Source organism: Leopardus geoffroyi, chromosome B1 (genome assembly GCF_018350155.1).
Source record: "Leopardus geoffroyi isolate Oge1 chromosome B1, O.geoffroyi_Oge1_pat1.0, whole genome shotgun sequence".
Taxonomy (NCBI): Eukaryota; Metazoa; Chordata; class Mammalia; order Carnivora; family Felidae; genus Leopardus; species Leopardus geoffroyi.
In genome coordinates, this window is record NC_059327.1 from 189,457,252 (window position 1) to 189,480,372 (window position 23,121).

Genomic DNA, 23,121 nt, shown 5'->3' on the forward strand with positions numbered 1-23,121 from the left:
AGGCTGTGAGCAGTCAGCACAGAGCCCGATGCGGGGCTTGAACTTGCAAACTATGAGATCATGACCTGAGCCAAAGTTGGACACTTAACCGACTGAGCCACCCAGGTGCCCCTGAGGAAAAGAGAATCTTAAGCAGGCTCCCATGCTAAGCACAGAGCCTGATGCGGGGCTTGATCCCAGGCCCCTGGGATCATGCCCTGAGCTGAAACCAAGAGTCAGACGCTCAACTGACTGAGCCACCTAAGCACCCCTGATTTCCTCATTTTTAAATAGTAGTTGACTATGTTTCTCAAGAAGCTGTCTGGTTTGGAAAATAACATTAATCTGAATCTAAAGAAAGAAGCATACCATTATTATTATTATTATTATTATTATTATTATTATTAAGTTTCTGCTTGTCTGGATGAAAAAAAAAATATCACTTTGAAGGGCAATTGTTAGCCTGCTTGAGAAAAAAAATCCATCCCTATCTCAGGATCTACTGCTGATGGTAGCTTTAAGTTTAGGCAGTCAACCTCATTCATTCATTCATTCATTCATTCATGGCATTATTACCAAGTCCCTTTTCATGCTATTCTCTCAGCACAATAAAAATTAGGCATGTGTGTGATATTGTGCATTCATTCACTTGTTAAGAAACTTCTGTCATCTCTGTTGTTGCAGATCAGGTTCCTTAGACAGCAGGGTGCTGGCAGTGTGTAAAATCGGTTCTCTGACACAAGAAAAAGAGTCCGGACTTGTAGCATTTGCTGACCGCTGTGGTGGACACATCCCCAACACGGCTGATTTCTACATCAACATCAGGCATGATGTCCCAGAATTTGGATACGGGAAGAGATGCACACCACTGGCTCTTGGAGCACAGCTCAAATATATTGCTTTTACACACGTGGTTCTCAAATTGTGGTCCCTGGGCCAGCGCATCACCTGGGAGCTTGCGGCAATGAACGTGATCTCATCTGAGATCTGAATCAGAAACTAGAGATGTAGCCCACTGATTTGTTTTCTGACACATTTTTCAGGTGATTCTGATGTGTGCTATTTGAAAACAGTAGCTCCCCACCCCTGCCTGCATGGCTGGCCCTGGTAGTGGTATGTAGGTCTGCAAAAAACTTCAGTCTTCTGTCAGATAGAAGAGATAAAACGAGAAAATGTGCAGGCTACTTCAGTTCTGTGAAGGAGGAATAACTGCTACATCTTGGGTTCTCTTAAGCATACTTAAAACTATGTTAACTGCTCTCTCTAGACATAATTCCACGATATAATGGTTCTTATACCGATCCATTTAAGACAATGACTGACATCTAAAATAAAGTCTTGGGGCACCTGGGTGGCTCAGTTAGTTGAGTATCTGACTTTGGCTCAGGTTATGATCTCGTGGTTTGCGAGTTTGAGCCCGGCATCGGGCTCCGTGCTGACAGCTCGGAGCCTGGAGCCTGCTTCAGATTCTGTGTCTCCCTCTCTCTCTGAACCTCCCCTGCTTGCACTCTCTGTCTCTCAAAAATAAACATTAAAAAATAATATTAAAAATAAATAAATAAAATGAGGGGCACCAGGGTGGCTCAGTTGGTTGAGCATCCGACTTTAGCTCAGGTCATGATCTCACTGTTTGTGAGTTTGAGCCCCACATCTGGCTCTCTGCTGACAGCCCAGAGCCTGGAGCCTGCTTCAGATTCTGTGTCTCCCTCTCTCTCTCTGGCCCTCCCCCGCTAGCACTCTGTCTCTCTCTCAAAAATGAATAAACATTAAAATAAAATAAAATAAAATAAAATGAAGCCTTTTAAACCAAAAAAAATCATAGAGAAACAATTTAATGTATAATTATTTTCCCCTAATTTCATCAGATTTCATTTACTAAAATAAACAAAATCCATTTCCATCAATGTTGAAGATTAACCAGACACCTGAAAAGAGTCACTCAATGTACAAACTTATTCCCACACACGGTGTTCCAACAGCACATTAAATAATGCAGAATTTGGAAAATACATTTTTACTACATTAAATGTTTTATAACATAACATCATGCAATTAAACTGAACATATTTTCTGGTGTAACAATATGTAAGACTACTCCCTTTTAAAACATTAGTGTATTTTAATAATGTTACATAAAGTAGAAACACCAAGATTTGAACATTTAATTCAACCAGACAAAATAATTACTAAGCAATTTATGGGAGAGCAGATGGCCACAGTGTTATTGATGGCTTTCTCTATAATGATGGAGAAGGAGTACCTTTCCTCAGAGGTCACATTTTAGTAGGGCCTGAGCAAGGTCAGAAGCATTTGGATAAATGCCAGAAAATTAGTAAGAGCAGAAGGAAGACTTGGGACCAATTTCAAGTTGAAGGTGAGGGAAAGAAAAAGATGAGGAGGAACTCCAGGTTTACGACGCTCTCAATGACAGTAGGAATGTGACAGGGACACAGGTTTGGGTGAAGCAAAGAAAATAAGCTGTATTTCAGACATTCTAAATTTATGATCCCAATAGCTAGCACTATTTGGTATATGTTGTTCTAAATATTTTTCATGTATCAAACATAAAATTCTTACTACAATCCCACAAAATGGAACCATTTACACCCATTTACCAGGTGAGTGAGGCCCAGATTGCTTATGCGATTTACCCGTGGCACACAGTTAATAGATGGCAGTGCTGGGGCTTGAATCAAGGCAGACTATCTTTAGAGCACCTGTCCTTTTCTATTTAATTTTAGTTTGAGTGGTAATGGCATTCAAATGGCTCAAAAATCAAAATGATGTGAAGTGGTGTTCATACACAAATCTCTTGCTTCCATCCCACTCTTTGCTCTCTATTCCTAGTTTCTCTCTCCTTTTAAAAAAAATATTTACTTATTTATTTTGAGAGAGAGTGAGAGAGTGCACATGTGTGAGCACAGGGAAGGGGCAGAGAGAGAGAGAGAGAGAGAGAGAGAGAGAGAGAGAGGGAATCCCAAGTAGGCTCCTTGCTCAGCACAGAGCCGATGTGGGGCTCTATTCCACAACCTTGGGATCATGGCCTGAACTGAAACTAAGAGTTGGATGTTCAACTGACTGAACCACCCAGGCGCCCCATTCTGTTTTTCATTATGCAAATGCATGGACATAAAAATACATGTATTGATTTACCCACCTTTGACACTCTTCTGCCTTCTTTTTCTTTTGAACAGAGCACCGCACCTTGAAAATCTTTCTGTGTCCTACATAGAAAACCTCCTCCTTCCCTTTCCACCTCCCTTTTAAACAGTACATTCCATTGTATAAACTAGAAAAGGGCTGTTTCCTAACTTTTGTTTTTGTAATCAATGATGCAGTGCAGTAGCTGTGCACATATCATGTCTGTATCTTCAAGTATATCTGTGGCACAAATTCCCAGAACTGGGATTTCATAGGTTAGAGAGTAAATGTATTTGTAACCTGGATACATATTTTCAATTGCCCTCTATGGAAATGGTAAACAATCTGTACTTCTAGTGTTAACGGGTAAGGATAGAGAATACACTTTCAACTCCCCTGCTATACTCCAGAAATAGATACCAGAAAAATGTTCCTGTATTGCTACATGCAGATGAGAATGAAGACAATGTGAGTGAGGAGTGAGGACAGAGCTAAGTTTGGGATTTAATACTCAGAGTGACTTTATGGGGTACGTGCTGTATCATTATTTATAGCTATGATTTATGAGACACAGAAACATTAAGTATCTGCTCCAAGTTTCTCCCCCAGTAATTGGTCAAGCCTAGATCTGAACACACATCTTAGCGCCAGGATTTTTACTTGTCAAAACTAAAATCTCCTAGCGTGCTGAAATAATTCAACTGTTCTCTATAGTTTCTATTTCACAGAAGCATTTGTTTTCTATTCCATACTGAAGTATTAATATATTCATACACATATCAATATCAATCATCAACCAATCAACCAGTCAATCATCTCTCTATCTGAATTCTAGGTTATTGTTGCTTTTCTTTTACCTAAAAATAATATGATGACTTTCCTTATACTTAAAAATAATGTGATGATTTTCTTCATTTTTGTGCCATAAATCAAAAACCAAGAGTTAAATGAAAACTGTTTTCCCTGGACCTTACAACAGATGTCCCCATTAGATGATCTGCAAACAGAGAAGTGAACTTCTCGCTCATAAAGAAAAGCATATCATGTGATATTATTCTTTTTTGCAAACTTCATATGGTATGCTCTATTGTTTGTCAGGCAACGATGGAAAGAACATAGACTGAAGATAAGCTCTTTATGGTAACTTCTCATTTTGATATAACCACATGGGTTTCTACAACTTATCTAGAAGTATTTTAAGTATATTTTATGTGAACACTAGCTTTAATAAACCAACTTCAAGAACCTTTACTATGGTTTCTGAGAGTGCTGTGCTCTTTCACTGCATAAAATAAAAGAGAAAAGTAAAAAACAAAAATGAACCACAAAACCAACATGCTGAAACTTTTTTACAGGCTCAAACAAATTGAGGCTATATAATTTAAGGCCTAGCAATATCTAAAATGTTGGCATTAATTCATCACCATTTGGACATGAAATTCATATACTCCATTTGGAAACCAATAATGATGTGTTTGTTTCCATGCTCTAAATATTCCCAAGTGGGTTAGCTCACCACTAAGAGGACTTTCTGAATTCCATTCATGGCCTACAATTGGCACCTACTTTCTCGGGACTGTTATAAAGGATCGGGATAGGACGTGAAGGGCTTTGAAGCACATCGATACACACATCAATAATATAGAGGCCAGGGGTGCCAGTTGGTTAAGCGTCTGACTCTTGATTTTGGCTCAGGTCATGATTTTATGGTTTGTGGGATCAAGCCCCGCATCAGGCTGGGTGCTAACAGTGCAGACCCTGCTTGGGATTCTCTCTCTCTCTCTCTCTCTCTCTCCTGCTTGCATTCCCTCTCTCTCTTAAAATAAATACATAAATATATAAAAAAAAAGGTAATATAGAGGCCCGTATCTCCAGCTTTATGTCCCAATCAATGCCCCCAAAATGTGTTGTCAGTATTTGGCTTACAGATGCTTTTTGTTCACCACATATAGTATTTTTTTTTTAAATATGAATCTATACTTAAAGGATGGAATACTTCTGTTAAAACATCCAGATTTATGCGCTTCCTTGAAAACTCAGGAGTTGTGGTAAAACTGGGGCCCACATTCTCCCATGGCAGCATTTAGGGAGAGTTGGGTAGATGCAGTCTGGCCCTGTTTTGACAAAGGTTTGCTTCTAGCTCACTCCTGTCACAGACACTTCTATTACACTGCCAACATCAAGGCTATTTATCGTGGAAGTACTGATGTAATTTTAAAAAGTTTGATTTTTTCAAGAGTAAAATGATGAGAACACAGTTTTCTCTTGCAGCCGGCCTGATTAGTTCATTGAAGTTACCTGCCTGAAAAACCCTGACTGCATATGACTTTGTGACCTCGCTCTAATTGGTGGCAGTTATTTCTATGATAGTGAATTAGTGTTGAGATCCAACAGAGGTTAATCTTTTGCAAAAAGTACATTTCCAGCAAAATTTATGCCCCATGAATACGACTCCTTTTGTATCTTCAAAATATCATCATTATCATTGTGTTATTAGGGAACTTCCAAAATAAATCACATTACCGGTCACATATTATATGTGTCCCTTGGCTTATTATGTGTAATCTCCCTAAGAGCAAGGGTGTTGTTCCTTAAAGCTTGGATCACGGCCTGGCACACAGTAGGTGCTCAATAAGTACTGCTGAATGAAAGGTAATGTTAAATTCCTCACTGTGCTGGGTATCTTGCAGTTTCTTTTCTAGAGCTACTCTCCACCTGTATTCACTCTGTTCTGGGGTCTGGGAGACTCATGTGCAAACTACATTACTGTGATCAGTGGGTTCCTTTTTGTCTGGAATTTGATTTGGCCAAAGGGGAGCACAGGCAGGGGGCTGTTGGGAAGGAGAAGGATGGCTGGGTATTTAAAAGTCCTGGTTCCTCCTCCAAGGACTGACTGCATCCCTTTGTTGAAGGTCGCATCTCCTGCCAAGGCAGTCCTTGCCACGAGTCCCTTTCTGAGCATGGATTTCCAAGAGTGCTGCCTCCACTTACCCCTCCAGGCATATGGGCAGTAGCTGTATCCCTCGTTACTGGTCCCAGGTTACTGTACTATCCCTCCCAATCTTTGTAAAAAGTCCCCTTAAGAATCTCTCCTCCATTATCCAACTTGAGTATGGCACCTGTTCCTGCCGGGCCCCTAAATGAGACACCGATCATAAGCCTGCTGGGGCCAAATTACTCCCTCCCCTCACCATTACAGAAAAATAGAGGAGAAACGGCTCTTCTCTCAGTAACCAAGAGATGTTCACCTGTAAATGGCAGAAGCCGGGTGGGAGCCGGTGTCGTAGCTGGCACGAACCCGTCCCCGATACAGTTCGACGGCAATATGGTCCTTGTCGCCTTTATACAGGAGGATTCCACTGTCTTCGTCTGTGGCAATCTAGTAGGAAGTAACCCTGACATTAGGACGCACCGCCATCCACACGTACTTCATCAAAAAGAAGACTGCTTAGCGAAGAGTTTTCCCTACAGCTTATTTTTTCCTTATAGCTATGAGAAAACAGTAGCGCGCGCTGACAGGACGACTTGAAAGGTGACCCGTTCCTAAATTACTTTGATGCAAATAGATTCATAAAGAATTAAAAAAAACCAACAACACAGTAACAGACACTTCAGTAAACACCACTGGGTGTGCCTGAAACATTCTCTGCTGGAGATCTTCACTTACCTGTTCTTTTCACTCCTGTTCCAGGTTGTCTTTATGGCATATATGAAATGTAACTGCACTGAGTGAGACTGATTTTTATATTCCACATAAAAAAACATTCTTCACAGTTATGGCATGAACAGTGGGAGATCTGTTTCTATCCTGCTTTCTAGCCTTTGTGGGCTTTTGAGGACCAAGTCAGTAAAAATTAGGATTTCTACCTGAAACCCACTAGGTTCTTCTTGTAACAATCTGGTATGGCAAATGCTGGAAGACAGGGAGACAGGCTTTCTACGGAAGGCCCGTCTGCCTTCCTGAGTCCCATTCCTCATGACGGTTAAGGACACTCACTCATGACACTCATGACACTCACTTGGAGTGTCAAGGTAACCTGAATAAGGAGCGACGCCTACGTTAATCGGCTAAGGTCATCTGAATTCAAAATATATTAAAATATTTTTCCTACCAGATAAAATAAACATGCAGTCCCAGCTTGCCCCTGCGTGTCCTGAATTCATAACTCCTAATCTAGTCTCACCTCCTTCGTGCAGGTCCGAATGACTGGCTTAAGGGGACACAGTGACTTGGTGAAAAGTCTTAAAATAAGATCAGTTTGTTAATTTCATGTCGCTTCTTAAAGTTTCCGGGGGAAGAGTTAAAAGACAACGGCTGAATATTTTGTCAAGATGTCTTGTCTCACCGGTGTTCTCCTCATCTGCAGAATTCCTAACAGCACCCTCCCCACACCCCTGGCCCCATCTCACAGGGCACAGAGCCTGAACTCTGAGTCATAAAAAAAAAAAAAAAGGAATAAAAATACCTTTACCAGAGCACAAACCATATATTTTGTTGCGCCCTATGTGTTTCACCATCAAGTAGTGAATAAAAATACCTGGTTCCCATTTAGTTTTGAAAAACACAAATGTTATAGAGAAGAATAACTGAAGATTTTCATACAGAGAACATTTTCTGTCACTGTGTTGTGCAGTCGATAATTGTCTCTTTAGGAAATAGTATCACTCACAAACTACCAGAGGTTTATGATTTAGTTAAATGTGGTTTAGGATGAAATCAGCCCTTGCTGGTGGGGGATGTCTTACCTGCAGAGTGATGTTCGTTTGTGGACGGACCTTGGCTGAAGGAATTTGAAGATAAGACTCTTTGTTTACAAAATTCACACTAACCAACTTTTCACACTTCTCTCCCTGGTAGCCTGGCAAACACTGGCATATTGGCTCATTTATCCTGATGATGCACTGGGCACCGTTCTGGCAATCAAAATTATCACAGGGGCTGGTACGAGGGAGGACCATGGGTGGAGAAAATTCGCAGAACAAGCCACTAAAGGAAACAGAAAGAACACATTGCTTTTAGTTGCGTGTGAATTGCATGAGAATTGCGGTCTTTCTGTAAGACTTAACTCTACCACAAATCTCTATTTCTACTTTTACCTGTAGCCTTCAGGGCAGATGCACGTATAGCCATTCACGGCATCTGTGCAGTGGGCTCCGTTTTTGCATTTGTTATCTTGGCAGTCATCAAAGTCAATGTCGCAGTGCTCGCCTATGTATCCTGGTGCGCAGTCACATCTGTTTGAACAAGTAGGTAAACAGTTTCGAACTGAACTGAGCCAAGGTAAGCCAAACAGTTGCATTTCATCTAGGAAAAAAGGGCTCTATCTTTAGAAAACTTAGTACACCTAGAACTAAGGTAGCAGTGTTTGTCAACTAAACTTCAATGAAAGTACATTAAAACTAAAACAAAACACTCAAAACTTATATAGAACAGACTCATCGAGCCCCCACATTAACAGATCCCTAGAAAACAGTTATTCCACGTTTTCTCCCTGGGATCTGTCAGAATGGTGATAATTAGTAAGCATCCATGAACCAAATGAGGATGCAAATGTGCAGGTGTCCCTCCTTCCTTCTGTCCTCCCCCCATCTTGTTTGCTTTCTTCCGTCCCTCCCCTCTCCTCCATCTTCCCATCTTCTCCCTCCTTCTCCCCTCCATCCCCTCTCCCCTCCCTCCCTCCACCCTGACTATTTTTGCTTAGAGTGTCCTCTATTTTCATTTGGTCTAACTCCTTTGAACAGTTGAGACAACGGAAGTGCTATCTTATAAAATTTACCAAAAATATTAAACACATTTAAAATTTTTTTTTCAACGTTTATTTATTTTTGGGACAGAGAGAGACAGAGCATGAACGGGGGAGGGGCAGAGAGAGAGGGAGACACAGAATCGGAAACAGGCTCCAGGCTCCGAGCCATCAGCCCAGAACCTGACGCGGGGCTCTAACTCACGGACCGCGAGATTGTGACCTGGCTGAAGTCGGACGCTTAACCGACTGCGCCACCCAGGCACCCCTAAACACATTTTAAAATAATTAACATTTTTGTTTCCTAATAGAGAATGGATGTATTGGGGAGGCTGGGTGGCTTAGTCGGTTAAGGGTCTAACTCTTGGTTTCAGCTCTGGTCATGATCTCACAGCTCCTTGAGATTGAGCCCCATGTCGGGCTCTGTGCTGATGGTGCAGAGCCTGCTTGGGATTCTCTCTCTGTCTCTGTCTCTCTCTCTGCCACTACCCTGCTCATGCTCTCATTCTCTCTCTATATATCTCTATCTCTATCTCTATCTACAAATAGATATAGATATAGATATAATTTAAATAAAAGAATAAAAAAGAGAATGGATGTATTGGAATCAAATAGTATTTTATGAAAAAAAAAAAAGTCAGCATTGGAAACCTTAATTCATAATGAATCCAGACAATCATTATGGCAGAGGTTGGCTGACCTACTGGAGCAGGACAGGGAAACTGATTAAAAAAAAAATCCAGGGGCCAATTCCATGGATAGCTTTCAGCTTGTTTGTTCACTCTGGTGGCCCCAGGGAAGGATGGGTCTCAGCTGCATTGATGAAGAACCACCATGCGCACACGTGGTGTTCTCTGAGCACTTCCTAGGTGCTATGCCCTGTTCTAACCACTTTGCATATGTGGGTTCACGGAATCCTTCTCCATGATCCTGTGACAGCAGTATCACCACTACCTCACATGACAGGTGAGAAAACTAACAGACAAACTGGTTAAGGGATTTACCCAAGGGCACTCGACTTGTAACTGCCACAGCCAAGGTACTAAACCCAAGCAATCTGACAAGAGAGCCTGGATTTCTCACCACTGAAGGATGAAATACTTTATCGTTGCCTGTGGAGAAAGTAGCATGGCGTGTGCAGTGCTTTTCAATCTGTGCTTTGAGGGGCGAGAAGGGACCCCTGAAGGGAAGGAGGCTATTGGCAGTTTCCTGTTTCCCTCCCCTCTCCTCTCTCCCCCAACACTCTCTTGTTGTGATTTATTAGTTTCACACGTTGGCCTTCCATGAGTATTTCTGTTTTGGGTTTAAGAGAGGGCTCACCGACTTTAAAAAACAAATAAACCAGGAAGCTATGGCTTATTTAGCTTTGTAGAATCCCGATGTTGCAGTTAGAACTAGGTTTGTAGTCTGGCGTCCTCCTTACATGTACACAATCTTGACTAACTTACTTAAGCTTCCTAAGTGTTCATGTCTTCATCTGTAACATACACAGTACAAAATAATTTCCACCTCACAGGTTTGTTAAAAGCTTAAATAAAAACATTATGCTTAAATAAAAACACTATAAAAGAATCACTATGGTGTTTAATATATAATGCATGATCAATAAATGGCAAGTATTTAAAAAATAATTCTATTAAGTCTTAATAATTCTATAAAAGTCTTTGTGGTTTACTCTTTACTAATGTTCCAGTTTTTGATTTTAAAGCCATTAGGATTTAAATGAATGAGGATAATTAAAAATGCCCAAGTGAATGTGGACATTACTGAACACTGAGGGTTTTCTCTGAAAATGCAAAATCAGGATTTAAGAGTTACTGGAGGGCTGATGAATTAAAATAAATGGGGGTATATACCCTCTAAGGAGAACAGACTTTCAGCTCTGCATGTATAAATTAGGAAAATAAAATGAGCTCACTGAGGAAGCATGCTTGCTCTAGAGCCAGTGGTTTTAATGCTAAATCCTAACAAAGCAAAGTAAACAACAAGTCTGAAGTTAAATGGATCCTAAGTGGCCATATACATTCTCAAATAGATGGACAAAGTCTGAGAAGAGAGCTTCCATCAATGTTAATGTGAGCAGAGCCGCTGAAATGCCAGGCATTAAAAGAAAGAAGAAATGCTTTGAAACACTCTGAATTATTTATCTGAGGAAAGAAATCAAAGTAAAAGATAAGAGAACCACACATTCACCACCAGTGGCTAAGAGCTGTTTCATATTCTCTTCTCTACAAATACTATTTTTCAAGCCCATTAGAACTTGGAGACACATTATGACCAACATTTTTTTTTTTGTCTTTCTTTTGCTCCTCAGATCAAGTTTCAAAACAAAAGAAAATATTTAATTAAGAATTCCTTAAGGTTTGTATTATCAATAAAACCTATCACATTCCCTCAACTCTATTATCTGCCAAGGAGTGAGGAAGAAAGCAAAGACTATAAAATATACTGTTTAAGAGTCTCATGCTCTACCGACTGAGCTAGCCGGGCGCCCTAAAATATACTGTTTAGAAGCCCAAAAGCTGACTAAGGAAGATGCATGCTTGAAAATACTGCTTATGGCATATGATGGTCTAAAAATATCTCAAAGCAATTTAGGAGATTTATGAGGTATATAATAAAGCAAGAAAAGTAAAACCAGCTGTTAGCTTAGTAGTAAGAAAATGAATTTGAAGTTAACAGTACAGTTTGTCCAAACAACATTTGTCAATAGAGATTTTCTTTAGCACTTCGTGTCCTTTTGGTTTCTAAGCCCATTTTCTTTTTGCAACTCCCTTCGTGACAATGTGCAATTATTTTTTTCCAGTATATGAAGTTTATCGTCAAATTGGTTTCCATACAACACCCAGTGCTCATCCCAAAAGGTGCCCTCCTCAATACCCATCACCCACCCTCCCCTCCCTCCCACCCCCCTGCAATTATTTATAATATGGGAGTGATCGCACACACTGTGACGTCACCTGCTTTCTGCTAAACTACATACAGCCATAAAACAAGCTCACAAATTACTGCTGAAAACAATAGGTTCCCAAATCAGCTAACCCATGATGCAGGAGGATGCACTTCCGAGTGTGTAATTTAATTAACAGTAATAGAAGATACTGAATTAAGGAGTAGTCTTTTAAAGACAAACTCCCTCATTTTTTAGTGGTTTCCATTAAGTCTCACTAACACTTTATCTTACAATCACAATGCACAAAGCCCTGTGAAACCTGTGTGGCAGATAAACAGTTCTAGAAAACCACTTCCTTGACTGGTGAATTTCTCTGAGAAAGGATATTTGTTATGTAAGTGGTGGATTTTCAATTTGCCAAATTTAACTGCGGGCAGATCAAAGGCATTAGGAGTTAAAGTAATTGACATACAGTACTTGGGTGAACAAAATGCAATGAAGCATTTTGTATCAGTAAAGATTTCAAGAAGACGTCCTTTTTTTTGCATGGGATTGTAAACTAAAATATAATGAAAAGTAGAATTCAAAGATATTATTTTATTTTTCAACAAGGTATCAAATGGAATCAGCAGGTGCTATAACTAAAATTGTTTGTATATTCTAAAATTTTAGGGGTACCTGGCTGGCTCAGTTGGGTAGAGCATGTGACTCCTGATCTCAGGGTTGTGAGTTCAAGCCCCAAGTCGGGCATGAAGCTTACTTAAGAAAATAAAAAAAAAAATATTCAAGGAAACTGGCGTCCCAGTTGGTTGAGCATCTGACTCTTTAAAAAAAGTATTTTTAATGTTTATTTATTTTTGACATAGAGAGAAAGGCAGCATGAACAGGGCAGGGGCAGAAAGAGAGGGAGACACAGATTCCAAAGCAGGCTCCAGGCTCTGAGCTGTCAGCACAGAGCCAGACATGGGGCTTGAACCCACGAACCATGAGATTATGACCTGAACTGAAGTCAGATGCTCAACCAATGAGCCACCCAGGCACCCCGAGAGTCCAACTCTTGATTTTGGCTCAGGTCATGGATCCCAGGGTTGTGGGACTGAGCCCCATGTTGGGCTTTGCATTGAGTGTGGAGCCTGCTTAAGATTCCCTCTTTCTCTCCTTCTGCCCCCTCTCCTGCTTACTCTCTTTCTCTCTAAAATAAATAATAATAATAATAAAATTTTGAACAAATGGAGTAAAAAATATTCTGTAACTAAAACGAGCATAAACATTTTATTCAGATTGATTTTTGAAAGGCAGGGGTTCTGGAGACACTGACCCTATCTCCCATTCAACTCAGAATGTCTGATAATCTGTGGACAAGTATCAAACTGTTAGAAATCCAGCTCACCTCCCATCTTCTCTTACAAAATTGTCCCCGACCTGAGTAATTTTTAATTCTTTGAATCCTATGACAATTAAGCTTGAGTCATTTCGCTGAGAAGAAAAAGTATGTGAATGTGAGTAGCTATAAAACACTATATAACGGGGGTGTCTGTATGGCTCAGTCAGTTAAGTGTCTGGCTCTCGACTTTGGCTCAGATCATGATCTCATGGTTCATGAGTTTGAGTCCCGCATTGGGCTCTGTGCTCACATTGCGGAGCCTGCTTGGGATTCTCTCTCTCCCCTCTCCCTGCCTCTCTCCCCTGCCTCACTCTCTCCCTCTCTCTCAAAATAAATAAATAAACTTAAAAAAAAACACTATATAACATAACATGGGCACCCTGTCCCATGGCAGGTACCCAATACATAGTGGGCAAAAGAACAAATAATTCTATTTGCTGATTGTCTGATATAAGCACAGCTCAACTCTTGAACCCAGCTGTCTCATTCCTGAGAATCCAGCGTATCTTCTATAACAACCCATCTGTAATGTTAATCAACTACAAAACTTCTTAGAGGTAACCTATATTAGAAAAATCATCCAACTGGGAAATGTAAGACCTAGCTCCCACCTCTGCCAATGAATAACCTTGAGATCTTTGGACAGCCACCAACCTGTCTGGGCCATGGTTTCCTCATGTTTAAAATGAATTCGGACCAGATGATCTCTAAACCACTGTCAGCTCTAAGAAGAGAACCTTACTATTGATAGACCCTTAAACTATTTCAGGATTGTAGCAAAGAAATAATTTAATCTGATACCGAACATATTTCAGGAAGATTACTGAGGAGGAAAAAGAAGCAATTTTGAAGTTCTGAGTTCACTTGAGGGAGCCCTCTATCTACAGTGACTGTATGCTTTATCATCCCACAGAAGGCAAATGTAAGGTGAAAGAGGGGCTATTAATAATTATGCTAAGACAACAGGCATAAACTGGAACTGTCCCAGGGCAACCTGGGACATAAGGTTCCCTCCATCTTCCTCACCTTGGAGAGTTAAGAATTGTTACAGACCAAAGAAACTTCAGTTACATTAAAGTCCCTATTTACCACCAACTTACATTCAGATAATAAAGTGCCTAGTAGATACTACACATTTATTTGTCCTTCAATAGTTTTAAGTTTCGTTTATTTTGAGAGAGAGAGAGAGAGCATGTGAGCACAAGTGGGGGAGGGACAGAGAGAAAATCCGAAGCAAGCTCTGTGCCATCAGTGTGCAGCCCAATGTAGGGCTTGAACTCAGGAACTGTGAGACCATGACCTGAGCTGAAATCAAGACTCAGACACTTAACCGACTGAGCCACCCAGGTGCCCCTTACGTGGCCTTCAAATACATTTAAGTAAACACAGTCAAAGGCTAATTTATTTCATACGTGACTTTCCAGGAAGAGCCATGGAACGAAAGGAAATGCTCTCTTTCATTTTCTTTAGCATGCTAAAAAAAAAAGTCCATGTTGTATATCAGCATTTATAAAAATCCCACTGACACTGGACAGTATGTCCCTTTCATCCCCAGCAAAGGTGTGAAGCAAGGTCCTGAAAAGAAGGTGAAGAAACAGGTTCCTGAAGAACCCCTCCCCACCCACCCCACTGGGAGCCCCGAGGCAGCCTCTGACTTACTTGAATCCCTTTGGCATCAGGATGCACTTGGAGTCATGCTGGCAGGGGTTCAGGTCCTGGGCACAGAAGTCCAGCTTCTCCTCACACAACTCGCCTGTTAACATGGCAAACGGTGTTAATTCACAGACAAAGGTTAACAGGCTTCCCGCCAGCAGGCTGTCAGGGGCCTCAGAGGTTACCACAGCTTGTGACTGGGGAAAAAATAAATCACAAGATACGGAAGCAGAAGATCCAAAGGGCTGGTTATGCTGCTACACAGTCAGGATTTGGGATAACACAACTATTGTGATTTGTAACTAATATGAGCCCCTTTAGAACACACTGTTGGAATGAGAAAAAGGAAATCTGAATGCTTTTCATTTTCTGTTGTTTCATTTGTTTTAATTTGGACTTTTTAGGGGCGCCTGGGTGGCTCAGTCGGTTAAGCATCCAACTTCGGCTCAGGTCATGATCTCATGGTTCCTGAGTTCCAGCCCCGCGTCGGGCTTTGTGCTGACAGCTCAGAGTCCGGAACCTGCTTCGGATTCTGTGTCTCCCTTTCTCTCTGCTCCTCCCCCACTCATGCTCTATCTGTCTGTCTCTCAAAAGTGAATAAACATTAAAAAAATTAATTCGGACTTTTTACTGAGGTATAGCATATACCCAAAGGATAAATGAATAGCTAACAAATATTCACGTACTGAACCCACTAACGTAACCAGCATCCACATCCAGAAACATACCATTTACCAGCATCCCAGAGACCTGACCCCAAGGTGAGTAACCACTGTCCTAACAGGACCAAACATGAGTTGTGCCTGTTTCTGAATGTGACATAAATAGACTCATTTGGTATGTACCCCTTTATGTCTGGCCCGTTCTGTGGTTTTATGTTTGGAAAACTAATCCTCATATCTTCATAGTCTCCAAGGTCTCATAAAGTCTGGAAGAAAAAGATGTTGTTTCTCTCTTATGACTTAATTGCAACGGCTAATAGACTACTCCTTAGTTATATCCACTAAGAAAAAAGCAAAAGGAGAACCAATCTGGACGGAGTATCAGTTAACTCATAAAGAACAAATTTTATCAATAAATGAGAGCTAAAAGCATAACCTTGCAGATTCTAGACACTTTATGGTGAATCGCATGCCTGCGTATCTCTTAAGAAATTTCTTCAGATATAAATAATATGGTCGTATCTTATTTTCAGATATATTTGGCTAAATAATGATTTTCGGTGAGACTTTCCCAATCACTGTGGGAGATAATAAATAACTAGAAAGATACAAAATTTAAAAGTCATCTCCTTTCCTACCTTACCTCTAAATCACTTTTTAATTGTGTTATATGCGATAAGTGAATGAATACAGTGACACATCCAGACAGCTGTTCATTTCCAAGAAACTATTAGAACTTTCATTCATTCAAAGTGTGTGGATTTAAACAGCATTGTTTAAAAACCAGGAGTTTACACACATTCCTTTGTTATAAGAGTATCCTTTTAAGGAAAAACTTTGCTAACTGGTAGAAAGTTGCTTAGCAACTCAACGTGGCATATTCAAGAATCTGTATCCATGATGCAAATATGTAAATGTAGTCAGTTATTATGTCAATTTGGTGTATGATAAGTTAGTTTTTTTTTCTGTCTCTTAAAATGAACTAATTACATTGAAAGTCTCATAGATTTCTTCTTTGTAAGAAAGTTGTCTGTGTCTCTAGATTTGTGATACAAAAAGTTTTTAACAACATATAAAAGATGAGCTACTTTTAAAAAGGCTTTATATAAAGCTTTTCACTTTCAGTTAGTATTATTTTAAGTAATACATCTTGATGGAATTTATTCATTATAATTTATCAGCCTACCATGAGGAAATAATTTTGAATTTTCCAATCAAACCTATTTGGTTGGATACAGGTTGTTTATAGTAATCTATAGACAAGGTAGGTTGTAGTAACTGATGATAGAGAGGGACCATATAAGATATATATAATAAGTATATATTGTATATTGACCATAAAATAAATATTATATATATATATATATATATTGTTTTCCACTCAATACTCAATAAGAAATTGCTTTAAAAATTATAAAAGGGGAAATGTTTGATTTCTTAGTCACTTAGATCCACTCCAACCCAACTCAATCCAATCTAATCAAGCTGACTTATACCACAGTTCATAAGGATTTACAAAGAGAAATTCATCTCTTAAGAGAAGAAATTAGAGTTGACCCTTTCTCCTCCACCAGGTGTTTCTCCATAAACTTGATGTGGAAAGGAATAAGAAAGGAGATGGCTGTAAGACACTGTTGGCTAAACAGACTGGCCATTCTCTAATTAACAGCTTTAAGGCAAAACATGCTAATTTGACTGTGGAAAGCTATACCGATGTGAAGTGGTCCTTAATTTGCAAGGAATCTATCTTCTAAGAACAGCACAGCAGCAGTATTAATCATTGCTAAACTTGTGTATGATAGTTCTTTGTGACCAATACATAACTACACATTTGATTCTGGTGAAGATGGGCTGATTACTTCAAAAAGGATCTGTCTCCCTTTAAGTGTCACCAAATATTACAATACTAACACATATTATATTCCATCACTCACTTTTAAAGCCAAATTTTGCAACCTATACTCTTGTCTCCTGTGTCTATTTATGATTTTACGAATTTATCTCAACTCCAGGTCTGGGCTAATGGTGTTTCCTTTTGTTTTAGTAACTTTAATAAGTTCTGTTGTCAATTTTTCCATCCATTATATGTCCGCTCTTTATGAGTTTGTTAGCTATCTACAATTTTTATATTTCATGTTTGCCTGTGCCTATCTTATGGCACATCTATTGTATGAATTTACTTATTGACTTAATAAATATTTATACAGTGTTTACTGCTGTGTGCCAGATAGTTTCAAACACTGTATAAATATGGAGTTGCTTAATGTTCCTGACAACCATTTAATAAGGAAAGGGCACAGGGCTGTATGGTTTTGGATGTGCTGGATATTACTGGTGTTTACCTCATTTCCTTTCTTTGACTGTAAGAGCACTGAGAGCAGTATTCTTGGCATATTTGCCTTCCTATCTATAAAGTATGATGTTATGATGCACTAAAATAATAGTTATTGAAAAAAGATACATGCTTTTTAAGATAAGAGTGCTATCTTGTTGACCTATGTTCAACTTGGACTTCAATTTAGCATTTAGACAATTTTCTGTTCAATGGGTAATAATTAGTCACCCATAATTAATAATAAGTACTTATGATTTTCCTTTAAGCATTACTTTAACTTTCCTCTGGCCAAATATTAAATGTTTTCATTGGACTATTTATTTTTTTCAAATTATATTGGATTCTGCTGTGTTGGAGTGAAGGTAGTTTTAAAGTTCAAATACTGTCCCACAGAGGTGAAACTCAAGAACTGAGCATAAGATGGGAATTGTAGCAAGCTCCACAGACAAATGTACAAGTTTAGATCTACTTCTCAACCAGTAAAGAAAAGTTGGACATTTGAAAGCTGCATTCGTTTTCCAGGAAGAACAGAAATAAAATGCACTAACATTAGTTCACTCATATGCTTTTAGTTACTATTGAAAATTTCTCCTAAAACTTATAGTATTGAGTGAACATTATGCCTGCCCCTCCCTTCCTTCCTTCCTTCCTTCCTTCCTTCCTTCCTTCCTTCCTTCCTTCCTTCTTTGTCTTTCTTTCTTTCTTTCTTTCTTTCTTTCTTTCTTTCTTTCTTCCTTTCCTTTCTTTCCCTGTATTTCCTTCTCTTTCTTTCTTTCTTTCTTTCTTTCTTTCTTTCTTTTCTTTCTTTCCTTGTACTTCCTTCACTCTTTCTTTCTTTTTTCTTTCTTTCTTTCTTTCCATTTCTTTCTTTCTTTCTTTCTTTCTTTCTTTCTTTCCTTCCTTCCTTCCTTCCCTGTATTTCCTTCTCTCTTTCTCTCTTTCTTTCCCTGTATTTCTTTTTTTTTTCTTTCTTTCTTTCTTTCTTTCTTTCTTTCTTTCTTTTCTTTCTTTTTCTTTCTTTCCTTGTACTTCCTTCACTTTCTTTCTTTCTTTCTTTCTTTCTTTCTTTCTTTCCATGTCTTTCTTTTTCTCTTTCTTTCCTTCCTTCCTTCCTTCCTTCCTTCCTTCCTTCCTTCCTTCCTTCCCTGTATTTCCTTCTCTCTTTCTTTCCCTGTATTTCTTTTTTCTTTCTTTCTTTCTTTCTTTCTTTCTTTCTTTCTTTCTTTTTCTTCCTTTCCTTTCCTTTCCTTTCCTTTCCTTTCCCCTTCCTTCTTTCTTTCTATGTGTAGCCAGAGCTAGTACCAAATTAGTGGAAACATGAGGGAAAAATAATGCAAAATAAGGTAACTGTATTTGCTTTTTTGATGCTCCAGGGCCTGCCTGATCTAATATCATCAATGGCTACCTTTCTTTCTGAGATGATAAAATATGAGGTGATAAGGAAAGGTGGAAACATTCTTTATTGTACTACACATAGTTAATGTTATAATCTGTTATCCTGTAAGCGGGTCTTTATGTTTTTAACATGGAAGTAGGAAAGATATGTCAGCTCACTGGGGTGGTTAAGGGCAATGTAGTTGCATACTGGTTAAATTTCAGTACCCATGAACCCCTCAAGATACAGGGGTCTAGACAAACATTGACTCCATAATTTGGCTCCAATCCATTCTGCTAAATCCTAGGAAATCCTATTTTTTATTTGCTTTCAGGTATGTACCCTTAAAAGTCCCAAGTGACAAAGCAATAGCGTGGAACAAAATGGTTGCCTGGCTTTTATGATTTCACTTCTAATCAGATGAGTAAGTTAAATTGCCTTATGCTTGCAATTTTAGGCTTTGTGTGTGTGTGTGAGAGAGAAAGAGAATTAAAAGAAATGTTTTTAATGTTTATTCTTGAGAGAGGGAGAGAGAGAGAGAGAGAGAGAGAGAGAGAGAGACAGCGTGAGCAGGGAAGGAGCAGAGAGAGATGGAGACACAGAATCCGAAACAGGCTCTAGGCTTTGAGCTGTCAGTACAGAGCCTGATGCGGGGCTTGAACTCAACAAACCACAAGATCATGACCTGAGCCAAAGTCAGACGCTTTATCTATTGAGCCACCCAGGTGCCCTGAGAGAGAGAGAATTTAAAAAGGGATGTGTGTGGATGTGTGTGTGTGTGTGTGTGTGTGTGTGTGTGTGTCCATGTGATATCTACGTTTTGGAGAAGAAGTGGAGAATGGTCATCCAGGAAACCTATTATTATTTCTTCAGAGAAACAGAGGTTAGTGAATGAAGTGCTATAACTTGTGAATAAAAAAACACTGTATCTAAGGGGCGCCTGGGTGGCTCAGTAGGTTGAGGGTCTGACTTCAGCTCAGGTCATGATCTCGCAGTCTGTGGGTTCAAGCCCCGTGTCGGACTCTGTGCTGACAGCTCAGTGCCTGGAGCCTGCTTTGGATTCTGTGTCTCCCTCTCTCTCTGCCCCTCTCCTGCTCATGCTCTGTCTCTCTCTCTCTCTGTCAAAAATAAACATTAAAAAAATTAAAAAAAAATACTGTATCTCGTAAACTGGTGTCTTTTTCGTAAGAAGATGACATCTAGTTCTTGGATTGCTTCTTCCTGATTGTGTCTATCAGGTCTGTGTGGGGGAGAGTGGGGTTGCAAATGGCCAGGTTTCTACTAGTATGAGCTACAAGGGATCAAGGCAGGAGTGATGCCCACTCCCCTGAAAGCCCACTCTCAAGGAGGAAATATAATCACTACTTATTGAACACCTGTACATGTGGTTTTTCTGAAGAATTTGATGTAGTGGTAATGTGACCACATATCCTGGCTTACTTAGGACGGTCCTGGTTGATACCCGTTGTCTCAAGGTAATTACCAATAGTGTCCCCATGCACTCACACAGATGACTTCATTTGAATGATAAATGTTATGGTCACCTTGTAGTGGAACACTAGAAGCAAGATCATCAGAATTGATGCTCTGTTTGGAGTGAGCAGTGAGCCAGCATAAAGAGATACCGGGGAGTAAGTACTCTTAATGGGTGAGATGAAATTTGGGTCGCTGAGTTACTGCTTGGAATGGCCTTCCACAACTTACTCAGTATAAGACAGTGGTCTGGCTGCAGGAAAGTGAACTATTTTATTGTTCTGGGCCCCAATTCTTCATTGGTAAAATGATCTTCTGGAATTGAAATTGTGCAAGGTCAACTGTGGCTCTAAAACAATCTACACACAAAAAGGAAAATGCTTCTACAAAGATGGATAATGCAGGTAGCAAGTTAGCTGCTCAAAACATATTGCATTCAGTGGTGAAAACAAAGTGTCAGTATGTGCTCTGAGCCCTCTGAGGTTGTGATTTCGTGATTTTATTGAAATGAGGCAGAAATCTCAATGCACTTTGATGGTTGTTATGGGAAAGGGTACCTGCAGTCAGCCTTGCCCCCTGCTTCATTTTAGATCTATGAATGTAGCTGATTTTAATGTTCCTTCCTTCTTGAACACCAGGGGCCCTTCCTTTTATCTTCATTTATACTTCTGGCATCTTTGTATAAAGACCGGTGTTAAGGGGCGCCTGGGTGGCTCAGTTGGTTGAGCATCCGGCTTCAGCTCGGGTGGTGATCTCATGGTTCGTGAGTTTGAGCCCCGCATTGGCTCTGTGAAGACAGCTCAGAGCCTGGAGCCTACTTTGGATTCTGTGTCTCCCTCTCTCTGCCCTCTCCTGGTTGCACTGTCTCTGTCTCTGTCTCTGTCTCTCTCTCAAAATTCAACACTAAAAAAAAATAAAAAAGAAATGCCTGTGCTAATGCTAGGAGTAAAAGGGTGAACTATTACAATAGCAACAAAATTATATTCCTATTCTCATGGAGATTATACACGAGAGGAAGAGGAGAGAGATGTTAGTCAATAATTTCAAAGTAGTTATAAGATTGCTGGTGTGATAAAGGCCAAGTGGAAGATGTCATGGTGCTTTAGGAGGGGGACTGACCATGTGGGAAGTGTTTTTAAAGAATTCACACTGGGAGGGGAGAGTGAAGAGCAGGGGAGAGGCTCTGTGTAGGAGGTTGTATTCATGGAAAATCTCAGCTCTGAAAGAGTGGGAGTGAATCTGGGAAAACAAGGCACCAGAAGAGGTCACAGAGGCCGGCAGGGGCCATGTGGTAGAACGTGCAGTGGGTACCACTGAAGGGTTTTTAAGTTGGAGGATGGCCAGATGATACCTGCACTTTAAAAAGAACATTCTGGTTCCAGTGAAGGATGGACCACAAAAGGGCAGATAAAAATGGACATGATGGATGATCCAACTTGCACTTAGGTGGCAGTAGATGAGATGGACGGCCTGGAGAGATGTTTGGGAAGCAGAATTTATGAGAATTTGTGATGGATTGGATGTGAGTAGGGGAGAGAGAGGGAGTCATCTCAGACTTCTAGGTTTCCGGTATGTATATTTTTGGAAGTACTTTTCAGTGACATAGAGAACACTTGAAATGACCAGGTTTTCTGGGGCAAAATCAGGAGTTTAAAATATAGTGATGTGGTGTTATGGGTTAATTTGTGTCCCCTCTCTCTGTCTCCTAAAAAAGATATGTTGGAATACTCCGGTAGCTCAGAATGTGATCTTATTTAGAGATAGGATCTTTGCAGAGATAATGAAATTAAAATGAAATCATTAGGGTGGGCCCTAATCCATTATGGCTGATGTTCTTATAAGAAAGAAACATATGGCATAGAGGAAAAATTGGAGAGGCACAGGGAGAAGATGACCCCACAGGCCAAGGAGAAAGGCCCACATGGATTGTTCCCTCAGAACGGTCAAAAGGAACCAACCCTGCAGACACCTTAATTTCAGATTTCTAGCCTCCAAAACCATGAGTCACTAAATTTCTGTTGTTTAAGCCACCCACTATGTGGTACTTTGTTACAGCAGTAACAGCAAACCAATATAGGTGGTAAATGCTAAATTATTAGAGAATTATAGTGGGGATAAAACTTTCAATGTATGCCATGTTTCATTTTTTATTTGTGACTCATATCTTTTTGCATTCCTATTTCATTTCATGTGGCTGTCCTCTCCTTGTCCTAAAATTTTCTTTTAGGTCTCTGAGATTCTCTAACAGATTCTGGAATAAGTGATGCACAAGGAGAGGGAGTAACCCATGACCATGACCTCTGCACTGCAAAAGAGTCAAGGTCCAGCAGAGCACAGCAGAGTAGGTGGGCTCCACATTTGCTGCGGGGCTGGAAGTCTCCCTGCAAAGCACTGTGTCTGGGTGAATTTGGACCAGTTCCTTGGGCCTCTCTCCAAGCGGAACTGGTGTTATCAGTTAGGGTCTCGCTAACAGGGAAGGCTG

The 23,121-nt window shown here is 40.0% G+C and overlaps 1 protein-coding gene across 16 annotated transcripts in view; it reads right to left on the reverse strand.

The window, feature by feature from the left end:
• The window catches only part of SLIT2 (slit guidance ligand 2), a 375,185-nt gene that overhangs the window by 15,068 nt on the left and 336,996 nt on the right, over positions 1 to 23,121 (reverse strand). For all 16 annotated transcript variants that reach the window (XM_045474419.1, XM_045474413.1, XM_045474417.1 and 13 more), the window contains 4 exons: positions 14,801 to 14,894; positions 8,218 to 8,355; positions 7,867 to 8,107; positions 6,369 to 6,499 (listed from right to left, as the gene is read on the reverse strand). In XM_045474419.1, coding sequence (XP_045330375.1) covers positions 6,369 to 6,499; positions 7,867 to 8,107; positions 8,218 to 8,355; positions 14,801 to 14,894 — 604 coding nt within the window. The remainder of the gene's footprint in view (positions 1 to 6,368; positions 6,500 to 7,866; positions 8,108 to 8,217; positions 8,356 to 14,800; positions 14,895 to 23,121) is intronic.